Source organism: Ranitomeya variabilis, chromosome 1, assembly GCF_051348905.1.
Source record: "Ranitomeya variabilis isolate aRanVar5 chromosome 1, aRanVar5.hap1, whole genome shotgun sequence".
Lineage (NCBI taxonomy): Eukaryota > Metazoa > Chordata > Amphibia > Anura > Dendrobatidae > Ranitomeya > Ranitomeya variabilis.
In genome coordinates, this window is record NC_135232.1 from 399,750,400 (window position 1) to 399,772,534 (window position 22,135).

The window sequence follows — 22,135 nt, forward strand, 5'->3', positions numbered from 1 at the left end:
TTTATTTTCCGCCAATGGCGTAGCATCAATACCTCTAAGAGGAATAGGATTTACCAATGGCTCAAGAACAAAACCACAGCGCTTGGCAAACGACAGATCCATAAGACTCAGGGCAGTACCTGAATCCACAAACGCCATAACAGGGTAGGAAGACAATGAGCAAATTAAAGTCACAGACAAAATAAATTTAGGTTGCAAATTACCAATGGCGACAGGGCTAACAACCCTTGTAAGGCGTTTAGAGCATGCTGATATAACATGTGTAGAATCACCACAGTAAAAACACAACCCATTCTGCCATCTATGATTTTTCCGTTCATTTCTAGTCTGAATTCTATCACATTGCATTAAATCAGGTGTTTGTTCAGACAACACCACCAGAGGATTAGCAGTTTTGCGCTCCCGCAAACGCCGGTCAATTTGAATAGCCAGCGCCATGGAATCATTCAGACTCGTAGGAATGGAGAAACCCACCATCACATTCTTAATGGCTTCAGAAAGGCCATTTCTGAAATTTGCGGCCAGAGCACACTCATTCCACTGAGTAAGCACGGACCATTTCCGAAATTTTTGGCAATACACTTCAGCTTCATCCTGGCCCTGAGAAATAGCCAGCAAGGCTTTTTCTGCCTGAATTTCAAGATTGGGTTCCTCGTAAAGCAATCCGAGTGCCAGAAAACACGCATCAATATTCGCCAATGCCGGATCTCCTGGCGCTAGCGAGAAAGCCCAATCCTGAGGGTCGCCCCGCAAGAAAGAGATAACAATTTTAACTTGTTGAGCTGAGTCTCCAGACGAACGGGGTCTCAGAGAAAGAAACAATTTACAATTATTCCTGAAATTCCTAAACTTAAATCGATCTCCAGAGAACAGTTCAGGAATAGGTATTTTAGGTTCAGACATAGGACTACTGGTAACAAAATCTTGTATGCCCTGCACACGAGCAGCAAGCTGATCCACACTTGTAATCAAAGTCTGGACATTCATGTCTGCAGCAAGCTTAAGCCACTCAGAGGTAAAGGGGAGGAAGAAAGAGAGGAAAAAAAAAAAAACTCAGAATTTCCTTTCTTATTATCCCACTTCTGCAATGCATTAAACATTCAACTTTGGGCCTGGCATACTGTTATGACCCCAATGGCAGAGGGTCTCTGCAATAAATACCAAGTCTGCAAACACAAAAAAACAGCTCATAGGGCAGTGGTAACTGGGCTGACCGTATAGCTAATCCTAGCACCACAAATAGCAGCAGCCGGGGAACGTGCCTACGTTGGTTCTAGACGTCTCGCGCCAGCCGGAGAACTAACTAACCCTAGAAGGGAAAAGATAGACCTTTCTTGCCTCCAGAGAAAAGACCCCAAAAGTTGGATACAAGCCCCCAACAAATAATAACGGTGAGGTAAGAAGAAAAGACAAACGTAAAATGAACTAGGTATTTAGCAAAGAGAGGCCCACTGACTAATAGCAGAATATAGTAAGATGACTTATACGGTCAGCAAAAACCCTATCAAAAATATCCACGCTGGATATTCAAGAACCCCCGAACCGTCTAACGGCCCGGGGGGAGAATACCAGCCCCCTAGAGCTTCCAGCAAAATCAGGAATCACATTTAGTACAAGCTGGACAAAAAAATAAGAGCAATACAAATAACCAAAAAACAAGGAAGCAAGACTTAGCTTAATTTTGCATGAACCAGGACCAGCAGACAGGAGCAAACAGAAAGGACTGATTACAACGATGCCAGGCACCAGACTAAGAATTCAGGAAGTTCATATAGCAACACCCCTGGACTAACGACCCAGGTGGGTGCCAAACTAGGGAAAGACAATCTCAGAGTCATACCACTAGTGACCACAAGAGGGAGCCAAAAAAGTCTAATTCACAACACAGTGATGAGTGAATATACTCATTACTCGAGATTTCCCAAGCACACTCAGGTGTCCTCCGAGTATTTTTTAGTGCTCGGAGATTTAGGTTTTTTTGCCGCAGCTGGATGATTTACAGCTACTAAACTGCTTGATTACATGTGGGGATTCCCTAGCAAACAGGCAACCCCCACATGTACTTAGCCTGGCTAATAGCTGTAAATCATTCAGCTGAGGTGATGAAAACTAAATCTCCGAGCACTAAAAAATACTCAGAGGACACCCGAGCGTGCTCGGGAAATCTCGAGTAATGAGTATATTCGCTCGTCACTACTCATTAGGTTTCAAATTATCAGCAACGGAGAGGCTAAATTAAAAATAACAAAATGGTTTTATTCCACTACGTAGCCATTAATATACTATGTGTCCAGATCAACATAAAACAATTAGTGAAAGGTTCTTTTTTTTTGCATTTTTGGGGAATGTGTTGTGAAAGAAAAATAGCCATTCTGGCATCTATATTTTCTTTTTTTATGAAGTTTACTGCATGAACTAAATCACTTTATACTTCGATAGTTCAGAGTTTTTGGGTACTTCGTATCAAATACGTTTTTGCTTTTTTAAATTAAAGAAGGGGGTGATTCAAACTTTTATGTTATTTTACATTCTTAAATACTTAAAGTACTCTTTACTTTGAATAGATTAACCCCTTAATGACCGCCAATATGCCTTTTAACTGACCTGAGATATAAGAGAATAGCCTCCTCATACAGGTGACAATCCAGTAGCTGTCAGCTGTCCACTATAGCTGACAACTTGCTGTATCAGCCATGATCAGTGCTTGCACCGTCCAAATCTGTTTAACCCCTTAGATGCTGCTGTCAATAGTGACTACATCATTATAAATGGTTAACAGAGTGTGGGGGCTTCCTCTTTATCCCAATTGGTGCCCTTAGATCATGATTGTGTGGTTCTGATGTTTGCCATGGCAATTCAAGACCAAAAAGTGAGCCTTGGAGTCTGACGGCTGTAGTAATCTGTTCAGAAGTTAGAGGCATTTATGTGGTAAAAATACAAATTTTCATTTCTGTCATGCTACTTTGCATTAATTCCTGAAAAGCTCCTGAAGGATTAATAAACTACCTGACAGCAGTTTTCAATATGCCAGGGGGTGCTGTTTTGAAAATAGTATAACTTTTGGGGGTTTCCCAATATATGGGACCCCTAAAGGCACTTCAAACATGGATGAGTCCCTAAAAAAATACATTTTGTAAATTTCCTTGAAAAAAATGAAAAATTGCTGCTACATTTTTAAACCTCCTAAGATGCTAACAAAATAAAATAACATTTTATAAATGGTGCTGATGTAAAGCAGGCATGAGAGAAATGTTATTTATTAATGGTTTGCTGTGGTATGACTCTCTGGATTAAAGGGATAATCATTCAAAGTTTGAAAATTGCTAATTTTTTAACATTTTTCTAAAATTTCTGATATTTATTATAAATAAACACAAAACATATCGACCTAAATTTACCATTATCATAAAGTATAATGTGTCACGAAAAAACAAACTCAAAATTACTTGGATTTGTTTAAGCTTTCCAGAGTTATTACCACATAAAATTACAATGGTCAGATTTCAAAAATTTGGCTCCGTCACTAAGGGGTTAAGAAGAAAGTGAGATAACTGTGTTTATATAGAGACAAAATGGCACAAAAAGTGTCATTTCAAGACTATATAGGGAAATTTGGGTTAGAAGATGTGGAACTAGTGAGGAAGTGTGGGTTAAATCTCATGAAGATGTTGGGCATATCAAGTAAGGCTTCTTTCACACTAGCGTCGTACTCGGCCCGTCGTAGAGCGTCGGGCCGACATACCGACGCTAGCGTTGTTTGCGCCGCACAACGGGTGCAGCGGATGCTGTTTTTCCACGCATCCACTGCCCCATTGGGAGGTGCGGGGTGGTGGGGGCGGAGTTCCGGCCGCGCATGCGTGGTTGGAAATGGCGGTCCGTCGGCGGCAAAAAACGTTACATGGAACGTTTTTTGCAGCCGACGGTCCGCCACAACACGGCGCAACCGTCGCACGACGGTTGCGACGTGTGGCAATACGTCGCTAATGTTAGTCAATGGTGAAAAAACGCATCCTGCAAGCACTTTTGCAGGATGCGTTTTTTCGCCAAAACCACGCATTGTGACGTATTGCAAGAAAAGCCAGTGTGAAAGTACCCTAAGAACAGGGGAACTCTTCTCTTATACCTTGGTATAGATATACTACCTATTTATTGTTCAAAAGGCCTATCTGTCCCCATATAAAATTGCAAAATTTGATAAGAAAAGGGACCAACAATGCCCAAAATGACTGAAGTCCAGGGAGACTGTTGAACACGCTGTGGAAGTGTCAGGAAGTGAATGCTTCCTTTTGTAATTTTTTAAATGTACAAGATGAAAATATATATTGTTTTTGCCAAAATACAAAGGAAATGAGTTTTCTTTAACTTTAGGCCTTTTAGAAATCATTATAACTTCCAATTTGCTTAACTGTTCACAATAACAGTAATTTTGACCAGGAGAGCGCAAAATTTTACATGCTACTGTAGCTTCTAACTTCTGGCCAGTCAGAAGCTGCGGTCACCAAATGTTGCCAGGGGACTGGAGCGGCAGTGAAAAATGGTGAAGATGCCAGAGGGTTACTATATAACCAGGGCAGGGGATTCATGTTTAAAGCACCACAGTGAAAAAATATAAACCTTTAAGGAAATATGCCAGATTCAAATTCCTTTATATGCAAGAGGGATGAGGTTTAATATGCTGTAAGTTAAATAAGAAGCAAATATTTTATAAAATATGGTATCAGTTGCAGGACTACATAATAAAATTAGTTTTTCCATTCTTTTTCAAAGAGGGGGAGGTGGCTTGAGGTTATGTGGATTGGAGATAGCAATTGATTTTGTGTTATAGTAGAAATTGTGATATTAATAAAGAATGATTAAAAACAAATAATTATATGAGAAGTTTTGTAGAGATGTAGTACCCAGCCAGACTACAGAAGTGACTAACAAACAAAATAAAAGATGATACTATTATATTATTGCCCATAGCAACCAATCAAAGCTAACCTTTCATATGTTTAACTGCTCTGGAAAAATGAAAACAGTGAAATGATTGGATGACAAGGATAACAGGTACAAGTTAAGTGTGAAAATGTTTTGTTAAATTAGGTCATGTCTTAACATTTCTTTAATATTATATAAAAATATCCCCAATGTCTTGATCCTTTATAAACTGAGTTCTTACAGGTAACCAGTACCAAATGACAGTTTCAGAACCTGCGGATACCCAAGTTATTACCAATTTGTAGGATAAATTATATCGTACTGATTGGTGGGGGTCTGTCTGTTGGACCAACAGTGGCAGTTGTCCATACTTTATTTGAATGGGGATAAAAGGGCCAGATTCAGCCGATGGGTGCAAGTCACAGCATTCAACCCCACCACTGATCAATGAGTATTAACTTGTTTTTACCAGAAAACACTAACACTTTTAAGATCTAGTTTTACTATTTTTTTTCTTAAAAGTCAACTCAAACCAAAAGGACCTGAACTTCCTCTTGTTACTTTTGCAAAAATTTCCACCAGAAACAAAAAATATCAATATCTCAGTAAGTGATCATGTCTTTGGCTACAGTTATTTCTTTTGATTTTCTAATGGAAATAGAATGCATGTATAGGGTAAAATTTTGCCATTCTAATTTTCACTTAGCGTCATTTCATGCAGTGCAATTCTAATTATATTTTTACTACAATAGGACAATTTCCAGAAAAACTAAACAATGTTGACATATGCACATAATGTGCTTGTTTCCTTGCTCAGAAAAATGTAAGCCCAAAATTTTATATTACGTAAATGGTGTCATGTGCAACTGTATTTCTTCTTCATATCAATAATGAGCTAAATATGACAAAATACTTGTATACAGTGCCTACAAGTAGTATTCAACCCCCTGCAGATTTAGCAGGTTTACACATTTGGAATTAACTTGGCATTGTGACATTTGGACTGTAGATCAGCCTGGAAGTGTGAAATGCACTGCAGCAAAAAAGAATGTTATTTCTTTGTTTATTTTTTTTTTAAATTGTGAAAAGTATTTTCAGAGGGTCATTTATTATTCAACCCCTCAACCCACCAGAATTCTGTTTGGTTCCCTCAAAGTATTAAGAAGTAGTTCAGGCACAAAGAACAATGAGCTTCACATGTTTGGATTAATTATCTCTTTTTCCAGCCTTTTCTGACTATTTAAGACCCTCCCCAAACTTGTGAACAGCACTCATACATGGTCAACATGGGAAAGACAAAGGAGCATTCCAAGGCCATCAGAGACAAGATCGTGGAGGGTCACAAGGCTGGCAAGGGGTACAAAACCCTTTCCAAGGAGTTGGGCCTACCTGTCTCCACTGTTGGGAGCATCATCCGGAAGTGGAAGGCTTATGGAACTACTGTTAGCCTTCCATGGCCTGGACAGCCTTTGAAAGTTTCCTCCCGTGCCGAGGCCAGGCTTGTCCGAAGAGTCAAGGCTAACCCAAGGACAACAAGGTAGGAGCTCCGGGAAGATCTCATGGCAGTGGGGACATTGGTTTCAGTCAATACCATAAGTAACGTACTCCACCGCAATGGTCTCCGTTCCAGACGAGCCCGTAAGGTACCTTTACTTTCAAAGCGTCATGTCAAGGCTCGTCTACAGTTTGCTCATGATCACTTGGAGGACTCTGAGACTGACTGGTTCAAGGTTCTCTGGTCTGATGAGACCAAGATCGAGATCTTTGGTGCCAACCACACACGTGACGTTTGGAGACTGGATGGCACTGCATACGACCCCAAGAATACCATCCCTACAGTCAAGCATGGTGGTGGCAGCATCATGCTGTGGGGCTGTTTCTCAGCCAAGGGGCCTGGCCATCTAGTCCGCATCCATGGGAAGATGGATAGCATGGCCTACCTGGAGATTTTGGCCAAGAACCTCCGCTCCTCCATCAAGGATCTTAAGATGGGTCGTCATTTCATCTTCCAACAAGACAACGACCCAAAGCACACAGCCAAGAAAACCAAGGCCTGGTTCAAGAGGCAAAAAATCAAGGTGTTGCAGTGGCCTAGTCAGTCTCCTGACCTTAACCCAATTGAAAACTTGTGGAAGGAGCTCAAGATTAAAGTCCACATGAGACACCCAAAGAACCTAGATAACTTGGAGAAGATCTGCATGGAGGAGTGGGCCAAGATAACTCCAGAGAACTGTGCCGGCCTGATCAGGTCTTATAAAAGACGATTAGTAGCTGTAATTGCAAACAAAGGTTATTCCACAAAATATTAAACCTAGGGGTTGAATAATAATTGACCCACACTTTTATGTTTAAAATTTATAAAAATTTAACTGAACAACAAAACTTTTTGGTTTGTAAGATTTATGCATCTGTTAATAAATCCTGCTCTTGTTTGAAGTTTGAAGGCTCTAACTTATTTGCATCTTACTAAACCTGCTAAATCTGCAGGGGGTTGAATACTACTTGTAGGCATTGTATAATAGTACAGTATTTTACTTTACTTGTAGAACTTGTGCTTTGGGGGTGGTGAAAGAAATTCTAACAACTATCTAGCTCAGGAAACAACATGTCATTACTCTGCAGTTGGATTACCCGGTTCAAGGGGCTCCTTCCCTATCACTAGGGGTGCCCTAGCTATACTTGCTCCCCAGATTACTTCTGATGGTGAAGTCACCGGGGCCATGTACCTTGCTGAACTCCTAAACCAGCCCTATATCTGTCCCCCTCCAACACCCATGGAAGTGGAGAGTAATAGTGTATGTATATACACAAATCAGACAAACAAGGAAGGATGTACAGGATTAAAGGAAAAATACCAATCATTCAAATATGCACTGACAAATAACAAAGGGGAACACCAAGGAGAAAATAAATGTAAGCCAAATAGGAGAGGAAGAGTATTTGCACACAGCCAGAAACTCCAAGCAACAGTCACAGAACAATACTTAAAAAACACCTCTGCCAAAAACCGTTTCCTCCACTCCTTACCAGGCAGTACAAGACTTAACACTGGCAATCCAGATTGCCAAAGACGAGTATATATAGCAGAGGGGAGTGGCCAATACTGCACAGCTGATATCATCCAAGCAGGAAAGTTTCAGAGACTCTTAGCTGAACAGTTTAACCCCTGCACTGCTAACAGAAGCCTGAACTATTTAATATGAAAGAGATGTGCTTCTAATCAGTGCAGGAGTACGTGAAATCACATGATGTGGCCCTCTGGCTTCTCTTTGCTGTGGTAAACCCAGGTCTCATATTTACTAAGGCATAAATCTGACCATCTTATATTGAAATATTATGAAGCTAATAAAACAATATAGTGCCAAAGAAGGTTTTATTCAGGGCTATGGCAAGAACAAATCAAAACGAATACATCAGGACCTATAATAAACAATGCTATACATAGGGCAATACTATTTACATTAGCCCCACTGGGACTCGCAATCTACCCTTCTCAGACTAGGGGCAATAGGATTGGAAGCCAATTAACCTGGTAGTTACTCTTGTAGTGCGAAAAAGAAACCCAGAAGTGGAGGAAACTCACAGAGACACAGAAAGAACATACAACCTCACTGGAGATGTTGTCCTTGGCTTGACCCAAACCGAAAACGTCAGCATGGTAGTGTACTAGAGTTAAACACTGAGCGCAATAGAAATTGCAACCCATGACCTCAGAGCTCATACCTGAAAATACATCATGCACAGAACCAGGTGACCTTCCCAACGCATTTTCTGTGGGATCCTTTGGTGATGTTGCCGGTTGAAAAGGTTGAATAGTGAGGCAATCACTGAGGATTTCTTGGTCAAGCTCCGTCCTAGGTCGCAACTATAGAAGAACAAAAGAAAAGATATGTCTTGTTATTTGGTTATAGGCCGACAATACATTGGAAGATACAGGAAACTGACAGCAGTATGTTAATATTGGGGACCGGACTGTCAATAAAAGCTAGCATGAGTCTTGGTAATTAGCAATAATTTATTTTCCATGGTAAAGATGTTTCTAAGTAGTTCTATGAAATCCATATGTTTTCCCTTTACACAGTTAAAGATGCCTGCTTCCGATTACCTACTAAGCCTTACGTTTTACTGCTATCAGCTGTAATGGGTATTCATCATAAAATCAGTTGCACGTGTACTCCAGGAACCAAACATGTTGTGAAAGATTTGCATACTTTATAAAGTAGTCCTAGTGCTGAAGGACTAGGCTTGTGTTATCAATCAGTGACTACCTGGCACACTGTATGTAAACATATGCATGTAGAAAAGCCGCATCACGTGTTTCTCAACGCAAGCAATGAATAGCCAGGTCTTTCACCAGGAAGGAACAACCACGGGAAGGGCAGCATCCAATAAAAGAAAACCACCTATGCCAAAACATGGTATCCATCCACAGACAGCTGTTTCGGGGTATTTGCCCCTCATCAGTGTGGAGTAGGAAACTGGCTATTAGGAGCAGTGCCTAGTGAAAAGGCTATAAACATAAAGATGAATGACCTCGGGGTTGTTCCTTCCCGGTGAAAGACCTGGCTATTCATTGCTTGCGTTGAGAAACACGTGATGGTGTCTCCGCGGCTTTTCTACATGCATTTGCATATTTCCCATAAGGGATGGGGGCAGTGTTCTGGATCACTGCGTTGAGAAACACGTGATGGTGTTTCCGCGGAGTTGGATGTTTTGATCTCCCCGAGGTCATTCATCCTTATGTTTATATTGTATGTAAACATACACATACCTTAGAAAGGCACTTAACCATAGTGAGAGTAGCAAAAGCATACTAGAAAGACTAATACGCTATTTATTTCATACTGTACATATCTATTACTGTGCATTAAGACTGAGCTGCAATTTTCATATTTTCCAAGAGCTGAATTCATCATTGTCAAATTCTATTCACAGATAAGTTTAATCATAAACATAAATTAATATTATTAATATAATATAAGATATTAAATGTGGTACTAAAATTAGGACAACTGATGGCTACTATGAAAATATAATTTCTTACATAATGTTGTGTCAGTTTTTGCATGAGCCTTTGCAACAGATTTAATGCATTGAATAAAGCCTATTTTAGGCCACAGATCCAATTAAACAGATTACATTGATATGAGTTTCACTAAAGCATGGTAAAACTGCTTCAGAGAATGGTTTCAAACAATTTCAAGCACTCACATATATATACAGGGTGGCCCCCAAATGTAGGTATACTCTGGAATCAATGAAATTTATCACAAATCACAACACATTATATGGGTAATCATACACACTGACACACAACCTATAAGCAAACAAGTTAATTAACATTTTGTTCCATTATTCATTACATTTACATTTGTTGATCACTGTTTAATCTCATAAGAGCTTAATACGTCTTCCATTAAGGTTGCAACATGTCTCAAACCTGTGCAATGCACTGTGACAAACAGTATGACATAAATTCGGATCTGCTTGAATCTCCATATATTTATGGACAGAAGTACTGTTCAGTTTGTGAGGAAAACTGAATTAACAAGAGAAAGTTGTCAACTCATTTAATTGCCACTTTGGTGCGTGTCATTGTATATGTGTAGTCATAAAATCTCATAAAATGTAATTGATTCAACTGTTGACCGACTTTTGGACCACTCTGTATTATATATAGCCTACAAATAAATGTGGCACACACTTTGATATGATAAAATGTACAATTTTATTGAATCAATTAAAACACATAATATCGTAATTAAAAATCAGGGAAATATATAAAATTGGCCATTCATGGTTAGGGGTATATAGATGTCCAATTTAGGTGTCAACCCCTTGATAAAGCAACAAGCGAAACATATGTTGGGCAGGCACATCCCTGTGGTTCTGTGGGTAAGTATAGTCTTTTATTATTGCTACTGTTGTTGTTATTATTGTTACTATTTAGATAAGATTATGTGATAACAGATTATGGCTACTTTGGGTTAAAAATGTTACTTGCTAAATTACAGATTGGGGTGCATATGCAGGTATAATTATACTTACAAATTACCCTCTATACCCATTATTAGTGATAACGGACTAGTGGAAGTTCGGTTTCGAGTACCAGTACTGCACCCAAACTTTAACCAGCTTTGAGTCATCAGGGTTTTTTGCTATAAATCCATCACCTCCCAGTAAATCAGCAACCAAATCTTGATCTCCTATGGAGCTCTCTTGTCAATCACTGACATGAGCATTTACTGGAGTTCAAAAATGTAGATATTAAAAAGTTTAAAAAATAATCATACAGTATTTGGTATTGTAATGTCCAATCTAAGTCCAATCTACCAAAATATACAATTATTCAAACTGCACATTAAATGCCTATAATAAAAAAAGAAATGCCAATATTGCAAATTTTCGTTCTTCGAAAAAAAATGGAATAAAAGCGATCAAAACTGTATATGCACGCCAAAATGCTATCAATTAAAACTACAGCTCAGCACACAAAATACAAGCCCTCATACAGATCAATACACAGAAAAATAAAAAAAAAGTTACAAGTGTCAGAAACTGGAAACACAAAGAAACTCTCTTTACATAAGCTTCAGAATTATTTTTAAACCCTTCGTGCCGCAGCCCATTTTTGTTTCTGTTTTTCGCTCCCCTTCTTCCCAGAGCCATAACTTTTTTACTTTTCAATAAATATGACCATGTGAGGGCTTGTTTTTTGCGGGACAAGTTGTACTTTTGAAAGACACCATTGGTTTTACTATATCGTGTACTCAAAAATTAGAAAAAAATTCCAAGTGCGGTGAAATTACAAGAAAAGTGCAATTCCACAACGGTTTTTTACCATGTTCACCAAATGCTAAAAATGACCTGTCATTATGAATCTCCAGGTCATTACAAGTTCACAGACACCAAACATGTCTAAAAATTCAAAGTTTGTTAAAAAAAAAAAAATTGCGCCATTTTCTGAAACCCGTAGCATCTCTATTTTTCATGGTCTCGGGTCGGGTGAAAGCTTATTTTTTGCATACCAAGCTGTCGATTTTAACTATACCATTTTGGTGCAGATACGTTCTTTTGATCACCCGTTATTGCATATTAATCAAATGATGCAGCGACCAAAAAAACGTAATTCTGGCATTTTTTATTTTTTCTCGTTAAACGCTGTTTAGCGATCGGGTTAACACTTTTTTTACATTGCTATATCGGGCAGTTCTGATTGCGGTGATACTAAATATGTGTATGTTTGAGTTTTTTAAATTGTTTTATTTTGAATGGGGCGAATGAGGGGTGATTTGAACTTTTATATATTTTTTATTTTTTTAATATTTTTAAAAACATTTTTCTTTTACTTTTGGCATGCTTCAATAGTCTCCATGGGAGACAAGAAGCTGCCATAACCCGATCGGCTCTGCTACATACAGGGGATGATCAGATCGCCTGTATGTAGCAGAATTGCTGACTTGCTATGAGCGCTGACCACCGGGCGGCGCTCACAGCAATCCGGCATTGCCAACCATAGAGGTCTGTAGGAGACCTCTGACTGTCATGCCAACCCATCGGTGACCCGCGATCACATGACAGGGTTCACCGATGGGCGGATTTCTGGCGCAATTGCAGGAAGCGCATGTTAAATGCCACTGTCAGAGTTTCATAGCGGCATTTAACGGGTTAATAGCCGTGGGTGGATCGCGATTCCAACCGTGGCTGTTCCGGGCACACGTCAGCTGTTAAAAACAGCTGACATGTGTCAGGAAATATGTGGGCTCAACGCCAGAGCCCACATGAAAGGGGAGACACAACATGCGTAGAACTAGTATGGCGCATGTCACAAAGGGGTTAATCACTAAAGTATATGAAAAAAAACTTTTAAGTTTAGCATTATCAAAATCACACTGAGGGCTCGCTCACAAGCGATAATTCTCTCTTCGGAGAAAATCAGATTACATTAATGACACTTTCGGCTCAAACTATGATCAGAGTTTAAGCCAAGTGTCATTTAGCTTTGATCCAACTCTCTAGACTGAGACATATATAGCACAAATGTGGAGAAGGTGGAGATTTTAATTTTCCATCTTCTCCACTGTCTGTGTCCGTGAGTGCAGTCCAATGTTTTATACACTATACACTTGTATGGGTGCGCATGCTCCGATTTGCAGAGGCAGAACCAATCTGGTGTATAGAAAAAATGCACATCTGATCTGCACCATAGTATGACATTGGTCCTAGTGATATCCGATGAAACATCTTCTCTGATAAAATGAAAGCAGCGCTGTGATTGCTTGCTATGGGAAACAAAGAGGTTTTAATTTTATCTAGGCAGTTTTTATAAATCTGATCCATCTTGTTCTTGTAGACATGACTGGAGCATGATACACATGGTTAAATATTGCAATTTTCATCTAAAGAATCAGTCTTCAGATCTGAGAGTACATTTATTTTGCTTTTTCTAAATTAATATAATATTCAAATTGACACAAATAAGCAAAAAAGAGAGACTATGTCTGTATCCTCATCAGTTCTATGCTGCAACCATGACGCCTTGTCCTGAATGTCCCACTGCATTTGTCTGCAAAGCCTTACATGAATCCAAAGAATCCCAAGTATTATATTTACGAATCAGTCTCTGGGATGAGGGACATAAGCAAACAGAGAGGGCAGATAGGTCAAATTCCCGGTCTACACATTTATTAGAACTACATTCACAGTTTACTTACTCCTTTGATTGACACATGTCGCTGGCATCATATAAATGAGGACAAATTGTCCAGTGCTGGTTCTTTGTGTATATGCTTACGGTACATAGTTTATAACCATCTAAAAGCTAGAAATAGGAGAACTTACAATATTTTAATATTGCCACTATATAAAAATAATAGATATATACAGCAGTAAATTACATGTTAAGAAATATAGCGCTATTATACCTCTATGCTGAAAAGTGGCAGAATTTTTCATGAATGAGAGACACTGTTTGTGAATTAGAAGTCATGCTTCTTAGTTTTCCAATGACACTACTCAACATTGAAATTGAAACACTAGGACAAGCCGTAAGGTTATGCAAATCGAGAAAGTGGCAGGTGTCGCTACAATCTGCAAATCTTAAATTTTTCAAGAACCGAGCTTTAATCTGTGGCATGTGGGAGGGATGTTAAAGCCAGATTGACAGCTAATTTTTTTAGCTACATGAAACCAAAAAAATCAGATCAAGTCTTGTGAGATGATTGTGTGATGCCTCCTGTTTGCTGACATGCTTGTCACAAACTGAGAGGGACAGAATCCTTTAACAGAGAGATTGTGATTTATTACTCCGGCAGACCACAACACACGTTGGCTGAGATCTCTGCACTGTTTAAAGGGAACCTGTTAAAAACGCTATTAACTTGCAGATATGGGGTAATATGTAAGTTAATACGGTTCTGAACCTGTTTGGTGCCTACACTGAAAGCCCAGCTGCCAGGAGGAAATAAACTTTATTCTTCCTGACAGCATTCAGCTTGTGGTCAAAGGGGTTGGCCATCATAGCTTCAGTCCCCACTCAGTGTATAGTGAGCTGTGGCTGTAACTACGCCCTGGGCATTGACAGCCGGCCCCGAATTACAGTTGGCTGTGAGTCAGTGCCGGAGGGGTGGTCACAACTGAGCTGCTGCTCACTGTATTCTGAGTGGTGACTGAAGCCATGACTGCCAACCGGTATGACTGAAAGATGAACACTGCCTGGAGGAATAAAGTTAATTTCCTCCTAGCAGCATGGCTTTAAGTGAGGATCCCAGTTCAGAATGCTATTAACCTGCTGATTAAAAGTGTGCTATCACATGACTGGTTCTCTTTAAAGTTGTGTATCTCAGTGGATAGAAGGACAACAGTGAACTAGAATAACAGCAAGAGGTGCACAGAAGCAAACCTTTAAACAGATGGATAATCAGATTATAAGAATGATCATTAAAAAATATTAAGCTGCCTAAGTGGCGCTTCCAAAGAAATCATACATCAAATAAAGTGGAAGGGAAGCTATATGCCATAAAAGTATTTAATTTCAATTTTATTAACATTTAATTAAAACAATGAAAAAAAGTTTAAAAAATGTAGAAAAGGGGACAACAGTGCAACAAAAGCAACCACCTTTGAGAATACAGTAATATAATGATATAATATGTATCATATACAGAGGTTTTATGAAGTTTTGCAAATAAGGGAGAAGGAATATATAAGTATCAACAATATTAAGGAGCAAACTAGCTTCCAAAAAATGTTATCCATACATTCCTAATCCAAGAATTAATATTATCCTGTTCACTAGCGAAAACCTGATAAGTGTCCCTATGCTCAAATCAATATGCCAGCAACTGAAGTGTCAGAGGCTGTCACTCCATAGGAAGAGATTATCCAACAGTAAAGGGCCCAGGTAATGAGAGCTAAAGTGGAAAGGCAAATCAATGATGGCAAATAAATACTGTATCTCCAAGTGGCGCTTCATAAAACCTCTGTATATGATACATATTATATCATTATATTACTGTATTCTCAAAGGTGGTTGCTTTTGTTGCACTGTTGTCCCCTTTTCTACATTCTTTTAAACTTGTTTTCATTGTTTTAATTAAATATTAATAAAATTGAAATACTTTTATGGCATATAGCTTCCCTTCCACTTTATTTGATGCAAAATTATAAGAATGGTGCGTAGTAATCCATTTTGTACTGCAAGTGAAATTGGATGTGATATACCAGGCCTAAAGTGTCAATGGACTATGCACCAGACATCAAGATACAGGTGTCCCATTGAACTCAGTTATATGTATGTAGCAGGATATAATCCAAGAAAAATCAAATGTGTAAAGCAAATGGACTAAAACTTAACTTTTAATCATTAATAAAAGGACAAACTATTGTGATACCATCACCACGTGATACACATATATAATAAAAAAATTTTTTAAGAACACAGAGGGGTATACACCCACTCTCATAGACACAATCGGGTATGTCAGATAGCAACTAATACGCCTATGTTGGTTTGTATTCTCAAAACAGACACGGTGTACCTGTACTGTTTTGTTTAACAGATAATATGCCAATATGCAATCATTTGCGGAAAGGAAGTATCTTTAAACTTCCTATGGTGCATACACATGGTCTGTAACAAATCAATCTTAGTCAGATACCCAAGTACTGGGATACCACACATCCATGTGTAATGTCACTTTCCACTATTCAAAACAAAAAGCGTATCCAAACCAAAAAATATGCATTCAGATCGGCGTATGAACATAGCAGCATAGGGACCGAGACAACATGATCATGATGAAACCTACTAGAAGATATACACACTTAATGGGATATTCACATGCCCTTTCCATCCAGGGGGGGTTACCCGGTGTATAAAACAATGTTATGGAAATCCTCCGATTTCCATAACGCCATGACTTTTTTTCTTGGTGCTGCAATGTCAATGTTGAGGAGTGTAGATAGAAAGAGTATGAAAAAGGTTAGAAAAGAACAAGGCCAATCTTTCCTAGTGAAGTTATATTTCTTTTCTTTTAAATATCCTTCTACTAAATTTTGTACATATATACAGCAGTGAAGACTAGCTTTTGAGGTCTAGTTTTGACTGTAGGTAATATAATTACTGTAACCAGGTATGGACTGGGGCTGAAATTCAGTCCTGGCATTTGAAATCACACAAGCCCATGGTGTCCCCGTCCCCAAGCACCAGATGGAATATATTACTAATATTACCCTGGATGGAGGAAAGGAAGATTTTCTACAAGGCCAATATTTCTAATGATACCAGAGGCCTGCAGGAATAAGTGACGGAGTCAGCGACTTTGTGTTCCGTCACAACTCTTAACAGTATGGATGTCTTGAGAACACTAATTCTGTTAACAACATAGCAGACAAGGTGGCCCATGACCAGACAGGCCCTTCTGGCATTTGCCAGAATTGCCAGATGGCCAGTCTGGCCCTGGCTGTAACTTTTCCTTCTTTTTTTTCTTTCACTCTACCTTTCCTCTCTCTTTTGCCTTTGCTCAACGTCTTTATAAGTGCTACTGTTCCTGTTTTTTTTTTTCTGATGATCTATAGTGAAGTTATATTTCTTGACCATGTTATTTAGAAATTTTTAGTTTACTGCGTTTATGGCTGATAGTAGTAGCATTAACGGGTTGCCCTTCCACCCTAATCCAGATACATACCAGTGAACTAATAAACTGGAATTATATAGTAATGGAGGCCTAAACTTGAAACATTGATTCTTGGACTTGTCGCCTTATGGTTTATAGATTGTCCTAAATTACACAAACTGACATGTGTATGCTTTTGTTAAATTAGATATTATTTGCATGCCTTGTGACGTGAGCATCCTTTACAGAATATCCTTTATGAATAAGATTTGGAAAAGAAGTAATGCAATCTCTGTGTGACGTAAACAATTATATTACCTATTCAATATTATATGGAGAACCACCATTTCTTAGGTAGAGCCACATAAAGCCTTGCCCTGCTAAATCACTTCAGTGTCCAGTGACCAAAAAATGTCTATCCATAGTATAAGGTGCCCTGCAATGCTTTGCTTTCACTGCCGGAAAAACAAATGCTGACAAAGCAGTTTTCCTTTAGCCATCCTGAGATCATGCAGTAGTCAAAGACATGTAATTAGCTTTACTCTTGAGACCTACAATGTAAAGGCCCCGTCTCACATAGCGATTTACCAACGATCACGACCAGCGATACGACCTGGCCGTGATCGTTGGTAAGTCGCTGTGTGGTCGCTGGGGAGCTGTCACACAGACAGCTCTCTCCAGCGACCAACGATCAGGGGAACGACTTCGGCATCGTTGAAACTGTCTTCAACGATGCCGAAGTCCCCCTGCAGCACCCGGGTAACCAGGGTAAACATCGGGTTACTAAGCGCAGGGCCGCGCTTAGTAACCCGATGTTTACCCTGGTTACCAAAAAAAAAAAAACCGTACATACTCGCCTTTCGGTGTCCGTCAGGTCCCTTGCCGTCTGCTTCCTGCTCTGACTGAGCCGCCGTACAGTGAGAGCAGAGCGCAGCGGTGACGTCACTGCTGCGCTCTGCTCTCACTGTACGGCCGGATCTCAGTCAGAGCAGGAAGCAGACGGCCAGGGACCTGACGGACATCAGATGGTGAGTATGTACGGTTTGTTTTTTTTACGTTTACGCTGGTAACCAGGGTAAACATCGGGTTACTAAGCGCGGCCCTGCGCTTAGTAACCCGATGTTTACCCTGGTTACCAGTGAAGACATCGCTGGATCGGTGTCACACACACCGATTCCGCGATGTCAGCGGGACCTCAACGACCAAAAAAAGGTCCAGGCCATTCCGACACGACCAGCGATCTCACAGCAGGGGCCTGATCGCTGGTACGTGTCACACATAGCGAGATCGCTACTGAGGTCGCTGTTGCGTCACAAAACTAGTGACTCAGCAGCGATCTTGCTAGCGATCTCGCTATGTGAGACGGGGCCTTAACACTGTGCTTGTCAACTGCAGACAACCTCTTTAACATGCAGAATCCTATTATCATAATATGCGCCACAGATGGGACCATCATTTTGGTTACAACACAACATTTTGCTTGTGCGAAAGAAGACTCTAGAATTCCAGCTATGGAAGTTTACTCTGCAGTGTAATAGTCCTATGACTACAAAACAATGTGCCCATGATCTCTTCTTACCGGGCTCAATTGAACAAGCTCCAAGTTGCTTATGGCCTAAGAAAAAGTGTCTCGGTTCACTTAGACACATACGGTTAGGTCCAGAAATACCATATTTGGACAGTCACACAAGTTTTGGCGTTTTTGCTGTTTACCAAAATATATTCAAGATATGGTTAGATAATCAATATGGGCTTATAGTGCACACTCCTCTTTCATGAGGGTATTCACAGCCTAATTGGAGTAAGGGTTTAGGAATTACAGCTCTTTAATATGTAACTGCCTCTTGTTAACCCCTTCCCCACGCGGACGATTTTCCAAATTTTGTTTTTTCCTCTCCTTTTTCTCATAGATATATCTTTTTTATTTTTCTGTCAATATATTCGTATAATGGCTTGTTTTTTTGAGGGGCAAGTTGTACTTTTAAATGACATCATTCATTCTGCCACATAGTGTACTGAAAAATGGGAAAAAGAAATCTAAGTGCAGTGAAATTGCAAAAGAAGTGCAATTCTACAACAGTTTTTGAGGATTTTTTTTTATTTTCCTTGTTCAATATTTGATAAAACTGACCTGGCAATATGGTTCTCCAGGTCAGTGCAGTCACTGGCCATATATTAGTAAAGTTATAAGCTAGATGAAAATTATAAGTTTGTACATTAAGTTTAATTTATTTACAGACTTTCTCTGAATTGTAGCCAAAGCCCCTTTTTGGAACAGGGAATTGCAACAAGAAGCCCAGCCATATTTGCATTTACTTTTGAATTCTTTGCTCAGCAACTAATGGTAAACCTGTCCCATTGTTAATGATAATGCACACTGACTATGGCTACTTTCAAGTGACAGTATTTGGGGTAGTATTTTCCACTAGTACCATGATACTGATCAAAATACCGCTTTGTGACAGTGACAAAAAAGTCACAATGTATATGTCTGCACTTCAGCTTCTGTTTACTAATATATACCATTATACCATTTTGGGTGGAAATGCTATTTACTTTCAATGCCAATATAGTAACGTTGGCAGATATGCAGAAGGGGTTAAGAAGAACCATCCATGCATATAATTTATAAACAAGTCCCTATGGCACTGAAGGGATTATATAGCACATCTGTTACATGGTGCGCAACATAAATCTAGGAATTTAGGTTTGTAAAACAGATAATTGAGAGCATCCATAACAGTATGTTTTTGGCATTCCGGAGGATATATACAACCTCTTATAAATACAATGCAGAAATACAAACATTATGCTATGTATCCATAGATGCTGCCGCTACATCTGCCACATCTGATTATTCTGTAAAACAAACATGGTTTAAAGGTTTCATTTATTGGAGCCATATTTCCAATTAGATTGTGTCTGGTCTGTAATAGAAGGCCTTCTAGCCAATGCTGGCTGTCAGATCTGATCAGTAGTGTTGAGCATTCCGATACCGCAAGTATCGGGTATCGGCCGATACTTGCGGTATCGGAATTCCGATACCGGGATTCCGATACTTGCCGCGTATCGGATACCGGAATCGGAAGTTCTAAGATTCAAAAAGCAGAAATTCAGCCAATGAGATTGATTCCAAGTGTGGGCACATCCTGTTTAGCATGGAGGGCATGAAACTACTGGCAAGGCTGTGATTGGCTGGTGTAATGATGTCATGATGCAGTTTAAAAGTCGCTGGCGCCATTTTGCGATCACTCTGCTGTGAATTCAGTTAGTGACAGGACACTGTTTGCTGACTGAGGGACAGTTTAGAGATAGCGATTTGCTTCTTTGTGCTTTCCAAAGGCTAATTTAGCAACCGCTGTGTTCACCTACTATTCACCTTGCTTTTGCCTTGTAGCGCTGTTTTCACAGCGATCTGCAGGGTCTGTGTGTGTGTGTGTGTGAGTGCAGCCCAGTCTCCAGTCTGAGTGCAGCCACATAGGCCATCCATAGTTGGTTGTATTCAGTTCAGGGAGGGTGGTTCATTGCCTCATACTGTTCCTTTTTTTTTTTTTTTTCCCAAGTAGTGTAGTCTGCTGCTAATTTATTCAAAAAAATCCTATTAGTGTCTTTCCACCCGTCTCCAGCTAATTTGTGGAAAAACACTACATAGGATAAAGTAGAGGAGGGTTTTTGGGCCTTGCAGCGCCGTTTACGGCTGTCTGCACGGTCTCCGTGTGACTGCAGCTCGCCCTGTAATCTGTGAGCAGCTGTAGCCTGGTTGTCTCCAGCTCAGGGTTTTTCACTGCGTCATACCGCCAAATCAATTTTCTTTTTTTTCAAAGTAGTGTAGTCTGCTGCTAATTAATTTAAAAAAATCCTATTAGTGTCTTTCCACCCGTCTCCAGCTAATTTGTGGAAAAACACTACATAGGATAAAGTAGAGGAGGGTTTTTGGGCCTTGCAGCGCCGTTTACGGCTGTCTGCACGGTCTCCGTGTGACTGCAGCTCGCCCTGTAATCTGTGAGCAGCTGTAGCCTGGTTGTCTCCAGCTCAGGGTTTTTCACTGCGTCATACCGCCAAATCAATTTTCTTTTTTTTCAAAGTAGTGTAGTCTGCTGCTAATTAATTTAAAAAAATCCTATTAGTGTCTTTCCACCCGTCTCCAGCTAATTTGTGGAAAAACACTACATAGGATAAAGTAGAGGAGGGTTTTTGGGCCTTGCAGCGCCGTTTACGGCTGTCTGCACGGTCTCCGTGTGACTGCAGCTCGCCCTGTAATCTGTGAGCAGCTATAGCCTGGTTGTCTCCAGCTCAGGGTTTTTCACTGCGTCATACCGCCAAATCAATTTTCTTTTTTTTCAAAGTAGTGTAGTCTGCTGCTAATTAATTTAAAAAAATCCTATTAGTGTCTTTCCACCCGTCTCCAGCTAATTTGTGGAAAAACACTACATAGGATAAAGTAGAGGAGGGTTTTTGGGCCTTGCAGCGCCGTTTACGGCTGTCTGCACGGTCTCCGTGTGACTGCAGCTCGCCCTGTAATCTGTGAGCAGCTATAGCCTGGTTGTCTCCAGCTCAGGGTTTTTCACTGCGTCATACCGCCAAATCAATTTTCTTTTTTTTCAAAATAGTGTAGTCTGCTGCTAATTTATTCAAAAAAATCCTATTAGTGTCTTTCCACCCGTCTCCAGCTAATTTGTGGAAAAACACTACATAGGATAAAGTAGAGGAGGGTTTTTGGGCCTTGTAGCGCCGTTTACGTCTGTCTGCACGGTCTCCGTGTGACTGCAGCTCTATCTGTTGTCAGTTCAGCCCCCAAAAAATAAATAAATAATAAAGTTCACCAAACACACCAGTTACACCACTTTACATTTCTGTAGGCCACATTAGCTCATATTTGTGTCTAGTCCACACTTTAGATAATTAGTGCTTCTTATACCTGTTAGGAGGAGTTGCTCAGGAATAAGCACACAAATCCGTTAGTACTTTTCTGCTTATCTTTATCAGTCAACCAAGATGAAGAAGGCAGTGAGTAAGGCACGGGGGCGTGGGAGCCGTCGCGGAGCAGGGAGGGGACGTGGGGATTCTGTGCCTGCTGCGGGCACCGGTGACTCATCAGC

General features: G+C 40.0%; 1 protein-coding gene across 1 annotated transcript in view; it reads right to left on the reverse strand.

Moving 5' to 3' along the window:
- GLIS3 (GLIS family zinc finger 3) overlaps positions 1-22,135 on the reverse strand; it is a 615,191-nt gene that overhangs the window by 167,043 nt on the left and 426,013 nt on the right. Inside the window, exon 7 of the mRNA XM_077249138.1 lies at positions 8,644-8,785. Coding sequence (XP_077105253.1) covers positions 8,644-8,785 — 142 coding nt within the window. The remainder of the gene's footprint in view (positions 1-8,643; positions 8,786-22,135) is intronic.